The following is a 17703-nucleotide window of genomic DNA, read 5'->3' on the forward strand; positions in this document are numbered from 1 at the left end:
CTGCCGGCTGTTACAGCAGCGAGCATCAAGGACCACCGGAAGGTGAGTATCTCAATTTACTTTTTTATGTTCTGGGCAAACTGGGGCTGGCTATATACTACTGGGGGCTGGCTGGCTATATACTACTGGGGGCTGGCTGGCTATATACTACTGGGGGCTGGCTGGCTATATACTACTGGGGGCTGGCTGGCTATATACTACTGGGGGCTGACTGGCTATATACATACTACTGGGGGCTGACTGGCTATATACATACTACTGGGGGCTGACTGGCTATATACATACTACTGGGGACTGACTTCCTATATACTAATGGGGGCTGACTGGCTATATACTAATGGGGGCTGACTGGACCAAGTTCATGAAATATGACTTTCTGTTTAAGCCCAGTCTGGTGACAGCATAACTCCAAAGACAGAAACAGAACTTTTGCAAGGAGCCACCTAATGATAAATCACCCCATTGTGTTTATGTTCACAGCAGTACTTTCTAAGTATCCGTTCTAAACAGGGATGTTTTCGTAACATTTGTATGTGATTTCTAGTCACCCTATTTAGAACTGGGGGACAGCTTGTACTTCGGTTCTGCCACGTGTGAGCATATCCTATAACCCTTCTGTTCCTAATTTGTCAATGTGTTTCATTAAAACATGGAAAGCTTGAAGTGAAAAAAAAAGTCACAGATGAAAATACTGAATAAACATGCCACGGCTATAAATTAGATTACAGTGTTGCTTTTCTCAGACATGCGATAATTAAAGAATTGTAACAAATATATTTTTAGTAGGTGCAGACTCATAGTTCCAAGAACATGTGACAAACATGTCCAGACATCTGGTTTATTTTAAGGAGACTCTATTATAAATGCTGGCTCTTTAAACAACTTCATTTTATCATGAAATGTAACCTTGCTCATAGCTTATTACAAAAGTCCAAGAGGCATATTTCCCAAAGCAGTCTCATTACCTTTCGCAGTGCATTTAGCAATTTTTAAACTCCTTTGGAGAAATGGAAGCTGCTCTGTGATTGATAGATATGGGCATCATGGATGGTCCATGGTAGGACAGTTGTAGACGGGCATCATGAAAGTGGTGGCATCTACCATGAATATGTAGAGGAATGTACAATCACAAAATAACACAATCAACTAAACTATACCGAAAATATTCAGGAAGCTACCTGAATGTAAGAAAAATCTCCTAGACTACCAGAACAGTCAACTTCAGTGGCCCCTTTAAGTTTTACACCACGGTTTTTGAGTTTCATGTATGCGGTGGGAAGACTACCGATTCATAACGTAAATACATTAATAGACTTACAATCATCTAAAAGAGGCCAAAAGAGCAAAATGTATCCATTTCATTTACAGTGGTTGAATCGGCAGTCTTTTCTACCGCCATCGGCACATGCGCGGACCTCACGTATCAATGACACATGGACAAAATCGTTCGCAGGTAGGGTAAGAGTAAGTGTAGGGTAAATGTTCTTTTATTCACTCAAACTCATGTCTGCATTTAGCCACATTACTGCACTGTGAGAAGTGACTTCCCACAAACTGCAGTACTATTACATCCAGCATCTGTCAGCGGCTCAAAAGCGGAGCCGGTGTCAGCTGTATATTACAGCTAATGCCCTATAACACCCATGATTGGGGATAACTACGATTGTGGGTGTTAACCTTGTACACGCTAGAGCATCACTTGTTCAATTCCAAGTTTAAAAAATTAGAGAACATGAAAAATAAAGGTGAAAAATGTTTTTAAGAGAAATAAAAGTGCTTAAAACACCTCCCATTCATATACATACCTTTTAAAAGTATAAAAACATTAAAAAAAAAACACATATCACATATTTGGTATTGTTACATCCATAACAAACTCTACAATAAATGTAAAACAATATTAGAGCTGTATGGTGAACAACAAAAATGTTCTAAAAAAATGATCAGAAAACATTACATGCACCAAAATGAGACATTGAAGAGAACAACTTTTCTGACAGATATAAGCCCGCAACCAATTGTGTTAATCGAAAAATAAACAAGGTACAGTATGTCTCTGAAAAAATGGCGATCTTAAAATAGAGGCAATTTTCTCAATAATAATTTCTTAATGTCAAATTGTAAAAATAAAAACAAACTGGAACAGGAGTCTGGTCTTGAGAGCAAGCCTTACTCCACAAATGAGAAGAGCACAAAATATAGGAGTAGACCCTCGTGTGACACTGTAAAATAGGGGTATATATCAGGGAAGAGATGAAGTGGACTCTCACCTTGGAACAGAAGTGGAAGAGCATACAGGCAGTCCCCGGGTTATGTACAAGATAGGGTCCGGAGGTTTGTTCTTAAGTTGAATTTGTATGTAAGTCGAAACTGTATATTTTATAATTGTAGATCCAGACAAAAAATTTTTTGGCCCCAGTGACAATTGGAGTTTAAACATTTTTGCTGTAATGGGACCAAGGATTATCAATAAAGCTTCATTACAGACACCTTACAGCTGATTATTGCAATCTGGGACTATAGTAAAGCATTCAGAAAGCTTCACTAGAGGTCAGAGGAGTCTGTCTGTAACTATGGGTTGTCTGTAAGTCGGGTGTCCTTAAGTAGGGGACCGCCTGTATAGATGTCAGTGGCCCGGCTCCATAAAACAATTGGCTATACTTGTCCCGGACCTCAGGATAAGCCAAATAGAATAGTAGCGATCCTTTGACACGACAAGTAGGGCAAATCCAATACGGATCTGTTTATCAACAAACACATAAAAATGTTTTTATTAATAAACAGATGTGTTCTTTATTGGACATAAGTGCGGTTTCAGCACTCCGTTTTCCACATGGGATCATCACTATAATGTAAAATTGGGCACAAATAAAATGGGGTGTAGTTTCTATACTTAATTGTAATTTATGGCGTTTTCTGTTAATTAGGCCTCTCAAAGTCACTTGAAAGCTGAGCAGGCCCCTCAAAAGGTACAAATTGGGTGATTTTCCTGAAAATGTGAAAAAATTGCACCCAAAATTCTAAGCCTCATAACAAAATAGCAGTAATCAAAACAAAAGGCGGCTACTTTGAAGACCCTAGAATATAAAACATATTTCCAGTTGTTTCACACGTGTTTGTTAAGTATATAATTCCACATGTGTTAATTCATAGTTTTGATGCCTTCAGTGTGAATCTACTATTTTTATAGTCATGAAAATACAGAAATCTCCATGAATGAGAAGCTGTGTTCAAATTGGTCTGTACTTTATGTATGTATCAGCAAGGATAAGTATGTAACTGAGAATATAATATACCGAACAGTGTGTTGTTTGCCGGGTGCTCGGGTTCGGCATGTTGCGGATCGGGTTGACGGATTACTGGCAGGGGCTGGTGAGGAACCAGCGGTCATGGTCCACATTGGCACTAATGACAAAGTAAGAGGTAGGTGGAAGGTCCTTAAAAATGATTTCAGGGATTTAGGCCATAAGCTCAGGGCAAGGACCTCTGAAATAGTTTTCTCTGAAATACTGCCTGTACCATGTGCCACACCAGAAAGGCAGCGGGAGATCAAGGAGGTAAATAAGTGGCTCAAAAGTTGGTGTAGGAAGGAGGGTTTTGGGTTCATGGAGAACTGGCTGACTTTTCTGTCGGCTACAGGCTCTACAGTAGGGATGGGCTGCACCTCAATGGGGAGGGTGCAGCTGTTTTGGGGGAAAAAATGGCTAGAAGGTTGGAGGAGTGTTTAAACTAGAGACCTGGGGGAGGGCAACTACACTTGTGCAGGGCAAATAGACAGTGTACATAGAGAGCTGGGAAGAGTCATAGTCCATGGGGGAGGAAGGGGGGCTGGAATGAGATTGGGGAATAAGAACAAAAGGAATACGGACAGGGAAAACCATATAAAGTGTATGTACACAAATGCCAGAAGCCTCACAAACAAAATGGAGGAACTGGAACTCTTGAGCAGAAATATGATATAGTGGGTATCAGCGAGACATGGCTGGACAGTAGCTATGACTGGGCTGTTACTTTAGATGGTTATAGTCTTTTTAGAAAGGATCGTATAAATAAAAAAGGGTGAGGGGTTTGTTTATATGTGAATTCTTGCCTCAAGCCCGTCCTGCGAGATGACATCAGTAACGCAAATGTGGAGTCCCTATGGGTGGAGATAAGAGGAGGGAAAAAGAATAATAAAATATTACTAGGGGTTTGTTATAAGGCTCCAAATATAAGGGAGGCAGCAGAGGAAATGCTGATAAGTGAAATGGATGCGGCTTCAAAGCATGGTGAAGTACTTATCATGGGGGACTTCAATTACCCATATATTGACTGGGGGCAGAAACCTGCAGAACCTTCAAAGGTAGCAGGTTCTTGTCAACAACAAAAGACAATTACCTGTCACAACTAGTCCTGGAGCCAACAAGAGGGGGGGGGGGGGCACTGCTGGACCTTATCCTTACCAAAAGACCTGATAGGGTATCAAAACTACAGGTTGGGGGGAACCTGCGGAATAGTGATCATAATATCATTGGTTTTTTATTACGCTTTACTAAGAGCGTTAGTGAAGGGGCAACCAACACTCTAAACTTCAGGAGGGCAAATTTTCATCAACTAAGGGAAGACCTTAAAGGCATAGACTGGGATAATGTTCTCAAAGACAAAAGCCCCCCCCCCCAAAAAAAAATGGGACTTTTTCTCATATATTCTGAAAAAGGCCTGTGAGAAACACATACCTTATGGGAAAAAGCATAAAAGGAACAAGAAAAACCCTATGTGGCTAACTAGTCTTGTAAGGAAAGCAATAAGCGAGAAAGATAAGGCGTTTAAGGTGCTAAAACTTGAAGGTAGCGATGAGGCATTACAGGATTATAGACAGAAAAATAAATCCTGTAAAAAGCAGATAAAGGCCGCAAAAATAGAAACTGAGAGAAATATAGCCAGAGAGAGCACAAATAATCCCAAATAATTTTCAAGTATATAAATGATAAGAAACTAAAAACAGAGAGTGTGGGTCCCCTTAGAAATAACATGGGGGTCATGGTGGAAGGAGATGAGGAAAGGGCCATCTACTGAATGTCGCCTTCTCAACTGTCTTTACCCAGGAAAATCCCCTGGTGGAAGACACAATGAGGAATGATGTAAATTCTTTTTGGAATGTCAACAGTTTAACCCAGGAAGAGGTACGGCGCCACCTCTCAACCACTAAGATAGATAAATCACCTGGGCCAGATGGCATACACCCCCGGGTTCTGCATGAATTATGTACGGTGATAGACAGACCGTTATTTTTAATATTTGAAGATTCACTGAGGACTGGTTATGTTCCACAGGACTGGCGCATAGCAAATGTGGTACCAATATACAAAAAAGGATCAAATAGCGATCCTGGAAACTACAGACCCGTGAGTCTAACTGCTGTGGTGGGGAAAATATTTGAGGGGTTTGTTAGAGATGCTATCCTGGAGTATCTCACTGTGCACATCCTTATAACCCAGCGTCAGCATGGGTTTATGAGAGATCGGTCCTGTCAGACTGGATCTGGGGGACGCTGTGGATGTTTTATATCTGGACTTTTCAAAGGCATTTGACACCGTGCCACATAAAAGGTTGGTATATAAAATTAGACTGCTGGGAATAGAAGAAAATCTGTGTATTTGGGTAAGTATTTGGCTTAGTGATAGAAAACAGAGGGTGGTCATTAATGGCACATTCTCAGATTGGGTTGACGTTACCAGTGGAGTGCCACAGGGGTCAGTATTGGGGCCACTTCTTTTTAATATTTTTATTAATGACCTTGTAGTGGGTTTACACAGTCAAGTTTCAATATTTGCAGATGATACTAAGCTGTGTAAAGTAATAAATACTGAGGTTGATAGTTTAGCATTACAGAGGGATTTGTGGAAGCTTGAGGAGTGGGCAGAGAAATGGTTGATGAGGTTTAATGTAGATAAATGTAAAGTTATGCACTTGGGCCATGGAAACAAAAAGTATAATTATGTTCTATATGGTCAATTACTTAGTAAAACTGGAGCTGAAAAGGACTTGGGGGTATTGGTGGATGGTAAACTTAATTTTAGTGACCAGAGCCAGGCGGCTGCTGCTAAAGCAGATAAAATTATGGGATGTATCAAGAGAGGAATAGATTCTCATGATAAAGACATAGTTTTGCCCTTATACAAATCCCTGGTCAGACCACACATGGAATATTGTGTACAGTTTTGGGTTGGAACGGGTGCAGAGAAGAGCAACCAGGATTATTAGGGGTATGGGGGGATTAGAATACAATGACAGATTACAAAATTTGGGATTATTCAGTTTAGAAAAAAGACGACTGAGGGGAGACCTCATTACAATGTACAAATACCTGAACGGACAGTACAAGGATCTCTCCAAAGATCTTTCTATACCTAGGCCTGTGACCAGGATAAAGGACATCCTCTACGCCTAGAGGAGAGGCGATTTTACCATCACCATAGACAAAGGTTGTTTACTGTAAGAGCAGTGAGACTGTGGAACTCTCTGCCGCAGGAGGTTGTTATGGCGGACTCTATGTACGTGTTCAAGAGAGGCCTGGATACCTTTCTGGTGAGAAAAAATATCATGGGTTATGGGGATAAAACATTTATTTAATTCTTAAAGGTTGGACTTGATGGACTTGCGTCTTTTTCCAGCCTTATATACTATGATACTATGATAATGAAAGATTCTCTCTAAAGTTCTGCTGAACACAGAAACTTCTGAGGACTGATGAAAATGGTTTGAATAGAAGGAAAGATTTAAAAAAATGCTTAACCCTCTTTTTATGAATTATGCAAGCAGCAGTATCAGACGCACCAAGGGAATTCCAAGAAAAGAAGAACGGGGCAGGGGTTTTACTATAAGAAACCGCACTGATCCCTCTAATGTTTGTCCAAAGTTGAAAGGCTACAAAGTTGTTCAACAAAGTGTTGGTTTAAATAAAAACAAACAGATAAAAAATTACATAAATGTTACATCAAAGCCTGAAAGAAAATGTTACATAAGAGGAAGACAGTGTAGCAAAATGATTAACTACAAACACACAATATATCAAAGAGTCATTTCATATGACCGGTCACATACTGTATCATTCTCTCATAAAAAGAAGCCTGGCAGAAGCTGCTACACATTGTACATTAAAGCTGTCCAAGAGATTTCACACAGCGCAGGCCAATTTTCCAACATACCACTGAAAGAATAATGAGATTCCGACACAGACATGAAAGGAAATCAATTTTAAGGAACACTCATCCAGCTGATGATGTCATGAAACCATCAGTGCAGAATGAGAATATGTTCCAGGACGCAATCCCCTCTTATTCTCCCAGGAAATGCAGCTACCAGAAAGCTGGACGGATGACCCAGGCCACTAGATAAAAACGGGCGGACATAAACTTATAGGGTTCAGTGGCCTGTAAATGTGTATCCAGCAAAATAATAATGGATGCAAATGTACCGTACATATAAAGTGTGCATGCATAAAGATCATTTGTCAGCACTTTTATTTCTATTGAGCTCAAACTCCAAAGGCTCTGGCATAAAAGACCGTATTCTGCAAAAGTCTTATCCGGGAAACTCCACTCAACTATTCATATTGAAGGATAAAGGTAAGTCTGTGCTCATACCAAACATCAAGATCTCTTTGCGCAATCTCGGACTCACGTCAAGTAAAGAGCCAAGGTGGATTCATCAGATCTCTAGATGGAATTATGGTGCAAACGTAGTGCCAATTTTCCAAGTATATATCCCAAAAGCCTTTCCCTCCGGCCCAGGGTTTCGCCTTTTTCATCTTTTTTTATGCATATGAAGTTTGGAAGGACTTTCTTTGTGGGATCGCGGCTCCTCCACTAAGTTTTCAAAGATAGTCAAAATAATTATGTATGTAAATTTTATTTCTTCGTCCATTCCCGGTCCGGGACGTGATTGGAGCCGTCAGAGTTAGCACTCAGTGTGGTAAGGAATAGCGGACAGTTGGTGGGCTCTATGGGTAGGGTATATGTCTGAGTGTCTCAGAATAGCTCAAGAACATAGGGGGGGATTATCGCGCACTATCGTTATCGTTACTTGTGTAAGATAGAAGCCACGACCCTTCCACCCCGCCAGATACATCAAGAGGCTTAGGCAAAACTACTCAGCTCTTTTAAAAAGTATACACGGTCTTCTTTTTGTGAACAATTAAAAACCAAATAAAAATTTTATTAAAAAAAAAAAAAAAAGTATGCAGGTTTTTAAAAAGTATGCAGGCACACGCCTGTGACGTGGTCACATAATAATCGCTTATTCTTGCAGTGCGAAAAAATGTGTGATTGTTTAAAGGACATCTACAACCAGGATAAAAGACTGTATGCAAATGAAACTGAAGGGCTCCAGGCTCCATTAACACCTATGGAGCCTGGAGCCCCTCGGGCTCATTTGCATACAATCCTTCATCCTGGTGGTAGATGCCCTATAACTGCATCTCCACCAGAAAAGTGGCGTAGAAGCAGTGATAAATTCCCCGCATAATCTTCTTAGACCTGTGCTGGCTATACACACTAGATTGGCGTCTGCCCACAGCTAATCGTCCTGATCCCCCTATAAACTTGTATGCAAGACTTCGTGAATGTGCATTTAATGTCAATGTAGAGAAGAGATTCAGCTACCTTATACTTATCTTCCCCAACATTTGCCTCAGGGAATTAAGCGATTACACTACATAATCCTGAAAATAGAATGGAAAATTAAGAGAATGAGAACATAAGATGCTCTGACATGACATAGTCAATGTGAACAGTGTCATAAAATCTTTATCTTTATTTCCTAAATAAGAATAAGTTATCTGTACATGATTATGAAAGGACCATCTTGTCTGAGCAGCTCTAAAAAGCCTCTTGATATATTTCGTGCAGGATTAGGGTTAGGGCCAATCTTAATCGCTGCCACAGAAAGGTTTTTTTTATTTTTGTTTTACTTTTTACCTGCTTAAAGTTACACAAACCTATGGCCAAAGTCACACTGCCACCAGTGTGTCTGACTACTTGTGCTGCCCACATTTTTAAATGTATACAAGTGTATACACTCTCTTCTGGATTTCACATTAATACCACAGATTATTTTAAAGCACATAAGATGTTTCCATGTTTTATGGAAATTAGCTAATTCGACTATCATAAATAGGCACAAGATGGATATATATCTGCCCTGTGGAGAATCAGGGGAAATTTTATGTTAAAGCACAACTATAAAAGTAAAAAAACTTTTGCTCTGCACTAACCCAAAATAAGAAAGTCTCTCATTTACACACATTAGCTATCTGCAGCTGTTGGTCAGCTAGCAGGCCAGAAGCTAGCAGTACCCTTGCCCTTTGATTATCTTTGTTTGGTTTGTTGCCATGGGAATCCGTAGCTAGAAGGAGCAGAGGAGGGTGGGTGGATGTTGTTCGGAGGGGTTTCTAGCACATGCACGCTCATGATCAGTATCTGCTGGGTGCAGGATAATATCAGTAGGGACAGCATGTAAAAGCTCTAGGACCTGCAGTTCTGTCATAAGGATGTGACTAATAGCATGCATTTGGTCATCCAATTATATCCCAGGAATGGTATGTAGCAGAGCTGTTTGTGTTTGAAAATAGTAAAAACAACAATAAAAAAGTGTACTTTAAAAGTTGTGAATCTTTTTTAAGTACATTAAAGTATATGCATACTTACAGAATATGCATATAAGAAATGGCCTGAAAAAGTCTGTAAAAATGTTATAAAATAGTAAATATAACATTTATAAAGAATAATTTTCTACCATTGCCAATTTGAGTATCACTAGTAGTACTACTAATTCAACCTAAACCACTAACTACTAGCTCATAAATAATACACGGCACTAAAAAAAGGACAGGCATGGCCGAACGCCATGGCACTCAACTAGATTTCTAGGTACTGTACTGAGTTCTCCTTACAAATGTTATCAGATTAGAAGGAGGCTTTACATGGATTTATGGAGCAGAGGATCTTGCATGTGAGTCCAGAAGGCATACAGTACCCTCACTAAACTCGTCTATCAACACGCTGAATCCACTTTATACTTAGAACACATCTCCCTTCACTTACTTCTAAGGTTACTGTGAGGCCAGTGTGACCTCTCGCCAGGCTTTGGTATATTTACTCCTTTCTGCACCGGTGTCATCCTCCGTTGCAATTAAAATGTCTGTATTTCAGCACCGGGTATAAGTAACCAGATCTACTTTCCTTCATTTCCACCAGATGAAATAAAAACATAATGTTCCTGGACAGCGAACATTGACAGCAGAGGCCCTGTCCTGATCCATTAGCACACAGTAGTAATATATTTACAAAAGATACTTTTCCTTTAAGGGACATCTGCGCCCTCGATGAGTCAATGACTCTTTTTCAATCTCTTGCCTTGTTGTTGTAATATGAAGACCATGCACCCTCCCACGCATAATAGAAGGTTAAAGGAGACCTGTCCACTGCGAGTGCGGCTCGATCTGCTACCAGCCTGTTATAGAGCAGTAGGAACTGAGCACATTAACGTAACAGGGCAGATATAGGCCACAATCTAATAGAGAAAATTCTTCTTTACAGTTCCCCGTCGCTTTTCCTGCTCCTCCTCCTTTTATTCTAATCAGACAGAGCGTACATACTTGTATACCGTATACAATGGATCCGCAGCAACTCAATGATATGTTGCAATGCAAAGGTTTAAACTCCACCCCTCTGCTACGGCTAAATTGCGCTATACAAAAAAAAGCAGAAACCATATGATTTCAGCAGCTTACTGATGCATGTACAATAGATGTGGAACTGACGGGGTAAATACATCCATTACGCTACATTTGAAGGAACCTTTACTGTTCCAAAAGGAGTCCACCACAATTATGGCAATGAGGTCCAGCAGGGAAACCATTTTATGCTCTTCAGGGCTTATGAGCTTTAGACAGTAAGGTCAGCCTTTAAAAATTTGACCTTCTAACCATACAAATGTAAGTGTTCAACTGAACTGAACACTGTAGGCATAACAAGAGCCAAATAGTATACAGTATTGTGAACCCAACTACAGTACAGCCTGTGATTTATGGTCAGCACCCAAATCCAGACATACACTCCCCGGCCACTTTATTAGGCACACCTGTCCAACTGCTCGTTAACACTTAATTTCTAATCAGCCAATCACATAGCGGCAACTCAGTGCATTTAGGCATGTAGACATGGTCAAGACAATCTCCTGCAGTTCAAACCGAGCATCAGTATGGGGAAGAAAGGTGATTTGAGTGTCTTTGAACGTGGCATGGTTGTTGGTGCCAGAAGGGCTGGTCTGAGTATTTCAGAAACTGCTGATCTACTGGGATTTTCACGCACAACCATCTCAAGGGTTTACAGAGAATGGTCCGAAAAAGAAAAAACATCCAGTGAGCGGCAGTTCTGTGGGCGGAAATGCCTTGTTGATGCCAGAGGTCAGAGGAGAATGGGCAGACTGGTTCGAGCTGATAGAAAGGCAACAGTAACTCAAATCGCCACCTGTTACAACCAAGGTAGGCAGAAGAGCATCTCTGAACGCACAGTACGTCAAACTTTGAAGCAGATGGGCTACAGAAGCAGAAGACCACACTGGGTGCCACTCCTTTCACCTAAGAACAGGAAACTGAGGCTACAATTTGCACAAGCTCATCGAAATTGGACAGTAGAAGATTGGAAAAACGTTGCCTGGTCTGATGAGTCTCGATTTCTGCTGCAACATTCGGATGGTAGGGTCAGAATTTGGCGTCAACAACATGAAAGCATGGATCCATCCTGCCTTGTATCAACGGTTCAGGCTGGTGGTGGTGGTGTCATGGTGTGGGGAATATTTTCTTGGCACTCTTTGGGCCCCTTGGTACCAATTGAGCATCGTTGCAACGCCACAGCCTACCTGAGTATTGTTGCTGACCATGTCCATCCCTTTATGACCACAATGTACCCAACATCTGATGGCTACTTTCAGCAGGATAATGCGACATGTCATAAAGCTGGAATCATCTCAGACTGGTTTCTTGAACATGACAATGAGTTCACTGTACTCAAATGGCCTCCACAGTCACCAGATCTCAATCCAATAGAGCATCTTTGGGATGTGGTGGAACGGGAGATTCGCATCATGGATGTGCAGCCGAAAAATCTGCGGCAACTTTGTGATGCCATCATGTCAATATGGACCAAAATCTCTTAGGAATGCTTCCAGCACTTTGTTGAATCTATGCCACGAAGAATTGAGGCAGCTCTGAAGGCAAAAGGGGGTCCAACCCGTTACTAGCATGGTGTACCTAATAAAGTGGCCGGTGAGTGTATATTTACAAACGGACCTCTGGATATTGGTAATTTATTGTACTTTAGTCCTAGGTTACAATAGCTATAACAGTTATCAAATGTGTCTGTAATGAAGCTTTATTATTAATCCTGATTCTTATGACAATCCAACATTTTTTAAATCCAATTGTCACAGAGACCAAAAAAGTTCTGGCTGGGATTACAATTATAAAATATACAGTTCCGACTTACATACAAATTCAACTTAAGAACAAACCTACAGACCCTATCTTGTATGTAGGGCGGGGACTGCCTGTATACTATTTTATAACTTTTTACCATTTCCCGACTACTAACCTTGTTTTAGGCCAGTGATGGCGAACCTTTTGGAGACAGAGTGCCCAAGCTACAACCAAAATCAACTTGTATGTCGCAAAGTGCCAACATGACAATTTAAGCAGTAACTTACTGATCCCTGCTGTATCATAGGTTTTAATCGTATTGGCATACTGAGTTTACCAATAAAATAGAAAGATGGAGAAATTTGGATTTTAGCTTCCTTCCAGGGTCCCCTGAAGAGGAAGAATCAGAGAAATGACAATCCATCTCTATCCAACCCTTCCTGCGCCTCCTGTAGTCCTGGCAGTCAAGGATGTTGCTTTAAAATAGTGCTGAGCATGGTGCGTCCATCCTGGGCTGTATTGGATCACAGGAGAAAGCCTTGAGTCCTAGCTGGCAAACTCTGTTGGGGTGAAGGCCTGGGTGCCCACAGAAAGGGCTCAGAGTGCCACCTCTGGCACCCGTGCCATAGGTTCGCCACCACTGTTTTAGGCTGTCTGAAGTAAAATATGCTGAATATGACCTGCAATGCATGTCATTATAGTTACCTAGTTGTAATGGTACTCAACTTTTAAAGGGGTTGTCCATTTTCAGCAAATAATTGATATTGTTTGTGTAATTAAAAGTTCTACAATTTTCCAATATACTTTCTGTATCAATTCCTCATGATCACTTCCAGTGGTGAGAAATCTGTTCATGGTCAGGCGCAGTTATAATCACAGAGAGTAATCAGAGCCGTGTGATACTAATGGCGCCTGCATCTGCATGTCCATCACAAGACCACGGACAGATTAATATCCACTAAGTTTAGAGGGGCATGGCTCAGATGGACCGCTGCATGGGACAGCGGAAGTACTGGAGCAGGCGCGTACAGCCCCCCTCAGCCCAGCTAATAACACCCAACTTACAGACAACCCCTAGTTGCAAACTGACCTCTCTGCCCACTGTGACCTCTGATGAAGCTCTCTGGATGTTGGTAATTTTCTGAAGTTTAGTCTCAGGATGCATGATCAACTACAGGCGGTCCCCTACTTAAGAACACCCGACTTACAGACGACCCCTAGTTACAAACGGATCTCTGGATGTTGGTAATTTACTGTACTTTAGCCGTAGACTACAAAGATCAGCTGTAACAAGTATCACAGGTCTCTGCAATGAAGCTTTATTGTTAATCCTGGTTCTTATAACAATCCAACATTTTTAAATTCCAATTGTCACAGAGACCAAAAAATATTTGTCTGGAGTTACAATTATAAAATATACAGTTCCTACTTACATAGAAATTCAACTTAAGAACAACCCTACAGAGCCTATCCTATATGTAACCCAGGAAATGCCTAAATAAGGCATCTGCAATGTTTTATTGTTCATCCACTTTCTCTGTCAGAGTAAAATTACTCCTCTTTGCATTTTTGTGAAGTTTTTATGGCCAAGAAGGAATACAACATAGATTCTACCCTAATAAGTTTAGTCATTTGATGTACCCATCATATCAAATTTTATCTGCTTCTGTTATGGAGCAGAAAACTGAATGGAGGAGATTTTGATCAGGATAATATGCACCAAAATCCCCATGTGAACAATCCCTAAGACAGCTGCAATAAAACCAAAACAATTGTGATCAGAAATCATTATATAATTTCTTTCCATGCAGCCTCCCGACTAAAACTAAACGCTCCACATTCACTCTCCATTAGCTGTGGGTGAAGAGCTATAGTATTAGATGGATCAGGCATCAGCACAAGTTCTCTGCTGCCTGGAGAGCAGGAAAAAGGGTGGTGCAGATTTATCCACATCAAACTTGTTTCAATGCATTAAGCTGCCTGTAGAAGTATCTAAGAACCTTCTATAGGCGTTATCGCGACCTCTGTGTCAACCCCAAATTTTTCAAATACAATTGTCACAGGGAACAAAAGATAATTTGGCTGGAGTTACAAAATATACCTGTTCTGACTTATACAAATTCAACTTAAAGATGACCTTAAGGTCGTTTTGGTAACCTAAACCAATCACAAGTCTATATGGACCTGTATGAAAGCTGTATGTGCAGAACATTTTAAAACGAAGGTGAGCTAAATGTAAGTCCAGTGAGGCACATTGAATTTACACCTGAAGATCCTGCGCCGGTACCTCCTCTCATGATGGGGCAACTGAAACCGGGATAGTTCCCTTGGTTTCAGCTTATACTTGGGTGCGCTTCTATAAAGACTACACCAATAGCTTATACTTGGGTGCTCCTGTAAAGACTACACCGATAGCTTAAACTTGGGTGATCCTGTAAATAGCTTATACTTGGGTGCTCCTGTAAAGACTACACTTGAATGACACAAACTAAAACACACTAGATTTCAGCCCCGCATTCGGTAGAATTGTGAATGCAGCTTTGTAGCAGTAGAATATAGTAGATGCAATGTATTGGTTAATCTCTGTAAGATAAGTCCTGTATGTAAAGTTCAGCTAAAGTTTAGCAGTGCCCAACTTATGTCCACTGCACGCTGAGCCCTGTAGTCCCCCATCATATGTCCAGTACATGATGAGCCTTGTAGTCCCCCATCATATGCCCAGTACATAATGAGCCTTGTATCCCCCCATCATATGTCCAGTACATGAGGAGCCTTGTAGTGTCCCAGCCTATTCCAGTACATGTTAAACCTTGTAGTGCCCCAGCCTATGCCCAGTACATGCTGAGCCTTGTAGTGCCCCAGCCTATGCCCAGTACATGCTGAGCCTTGTAGTGCCCCAGCCTATGCCCAGTACATGCTGAGCCTTGTAGTGCCCCAGCCTATGCACAGTACATGCTGAGCCTTGTAGTGCCCCAGCCTATGCACAGTACATGCTGAGCCTTGTAGTGCCCCAGCCTATGCACAGTACATGCTGAGCCTTGTAGTGTCCCAGCCTATGCCCAGTACATACTGAGCCTTGTAGTCCCCAGCCTATGCACAGTACATGCTGAGCCTTGTAGTGTCCCAGCCTATGCACAGTACATGCTGAGCCTTGTAGTGTCCCAGCCTATGCACAGTACATGCTGAGCCTTGTAGTGTCCCAGCCTATGCACAGTACATGCTGAGCCTTGTAGTGTCCCAGCCTATGCACAGTACATGCTGAGCCTTGTAGTGTCCCAGCCTATGCCCAGTACATGCTGAACCTTGTAGTCCCCAGCCTATGCACAGTACATGCTGAACCTTGTAGTCCCCAGCCTATGCACAGTACATGCTGAGCCTTGTAGTCCCCAGCCTATGCACAGTACATGCTGAGCCTTGTAGTCCCCAGCCTATGCACAGTACATGCTGAGCCTTGTAGTCCCCAGCCTATGCACAGTACATGCTGAGCCTTGTAGTCCCCAGCCTATGCACAGTACATGCTAAGCCTTGTAGTCCCCAGCCTATGCACAGTACATGCTGAGCCTTGTAGTCCCCAGCCTATGCACAGTACATGCTGAGCCTTGTAGTCCCCAGCCTATGCACAGTACATGCTGAGCCTTGTAGTCCCCAGCCTATGCACAGTACATGCTGAGCCTTGTAGTCCCCAGCCTATGCACAGTACATGCTGAGCCTTGTAGTCCCCAGCCTATGCACAGTACATGCTGAGCCTTGTAGTCCCCAGCCTATGCACAGTACATGCTGAGCCTTGTAGTCCCCAGCCTATGCACAGTACATGCTGAGGCTTGTAGTCCCCAGCCTATGCACAGTACATGCTGAGCCTTGTAGTCCCCAGCCTATGCACAGTACATGCTGAGCCTTGTAGTCCCCAGCCTATGCACAGTACATGCTGAGCCTTGTAGTGTCCCAGCCTATGCCCAGTACATGCTGAGCCTTGTAGTCCCCAGCATATTCCAGTAAATGCTGAGCCTTGTAGTCCCCAGCCTATGCACAGTACATGCTGAGTCTTGTAGTGCCCCAGCCTATGCCTAGTACATGCTGAGCCTTGTAGTGCCCCAGCCTTTGCTCTGCATTACACTAGACAGTTACAGTCTGACATGATGTCTGTTACAAGCACCGGCACGCAGGCTGCAGAATGTGAATAGTTACTGTAAAGACGGTGATAAATGTCCTAAGGAACTCACGAGAAGAACGGATCTTCCTCGAAGTCTCTGAGAAGGCTCCCAAACATTGTGCCCGCACGAGTCCAGCTGAGCTCCGCTCTGAACTGAGTGCTCCAGCTGCCGACACGAGGGTAATAAGTCTGCGGCTCATGTGACACACAGCGGTGGCTCTGATTGGTCCAGAGCCCACAGAATTCTCTGGAGCTCTCCTGTCCCTATGGTAACCACTGACAACATTGTCACTGCCAGAGGCCGGGGATGGAAATAACTAGAAGAGGAGGATTCCTGCAGGAGAGTGCACACTCACTGACACACAGCGCACACTCACTGACACACAGCGCACTCACTCACACACGGCGCACACTCACTGACACACAGTGCACACTCACAGACACACAGCGCACACTCACTCATTGACACACAGCGCACACTCACTCATTGACACACAGCGCACACTCACTCATTGACACACAGCGCACACTCACTCATTGACACACAGCGCACTCACTCACACACGGCGCACAATCACTGACACACAAGCGCACACTCACCGACACACAGCGCCCACTCACTCACTGATACACAGTGCACACTCACCGACATGGTGCACACTCACTGACACACAGTGCACAGTCACCGACAAACAGCGCACACTCACCGACACACAGCGCACACTCACTCACTGACACACAGTGCACACCCACTGACACACAGTGCACACTCACTGACAAACAGCGCACACCCACCGACACACAGCGCACACTCACTCATTGACACACAGTGCACACTCACTGACACACAGTGCACACCCACTGACAAACAGCCAGGGACTAGGGAATGTAGGCTAAGTGAGGTGTAGGGAACATGGGGTTACAGGCTAAGGCAGGGAGTAACTAGGAAAGGTTGGGTCCATAGCAGATTTCTGCAGATTTTTGCACCCACGCTTCAGAATGTGAACAGTGTCTGTAGAGACGGTGATAAATGTCCTAAGGAACTCACGAGAAGAACGGATCTTTGTGACGGAGACTGCTGGCCATATGCTGGGTG

The 17703-nt window shown here is 42.6% G+C and overlaps 1 protein-coding gene across 2 annotated transcripts in view; it reads right to left on the reverse strand.

Moving 5' to 3' along the window:
* MLF1 (myeloid leukemia factor 1) overlaps nt 1-16849 on the reverse strand; it is a 34967-nt gene extending 18118 nt beyond the window's left edge. Inside the window, exon 1 of one of the 2 annotated variants that reach the window (XM_072142924.1) lies at nt 16678-16849. In XM_072142924.1, the coding sequence (XP_071999025.1) occupies nt 16678-16724 (47 nt within the window). In that variant the 5' untranslated portion in view covers nt 16725-16849. The remainder of the gene's footprint in view (nt 1-16677) is intronic. The other variant, XM_072142926.1, reaches the window with a different exon arrangement.
* Nucleotides 16850-17703: the final 854 nt, after the last annotated feature.

The sequence above is a fragment of the Engystomops pustulosus genome, chromosome 3, assembly GCF_040894005.1.
Source record: "Engystomops pustulosus chromosome 3, aEngPut4.maternal, whole genome shotgun sequence".
Classification (NCBI taxonomy): Eukaryota; Metazoa; Chordata; class Amphibia; order Anura; family Leptodactylidae; genus Engystomops; species Engystomops pustulosus.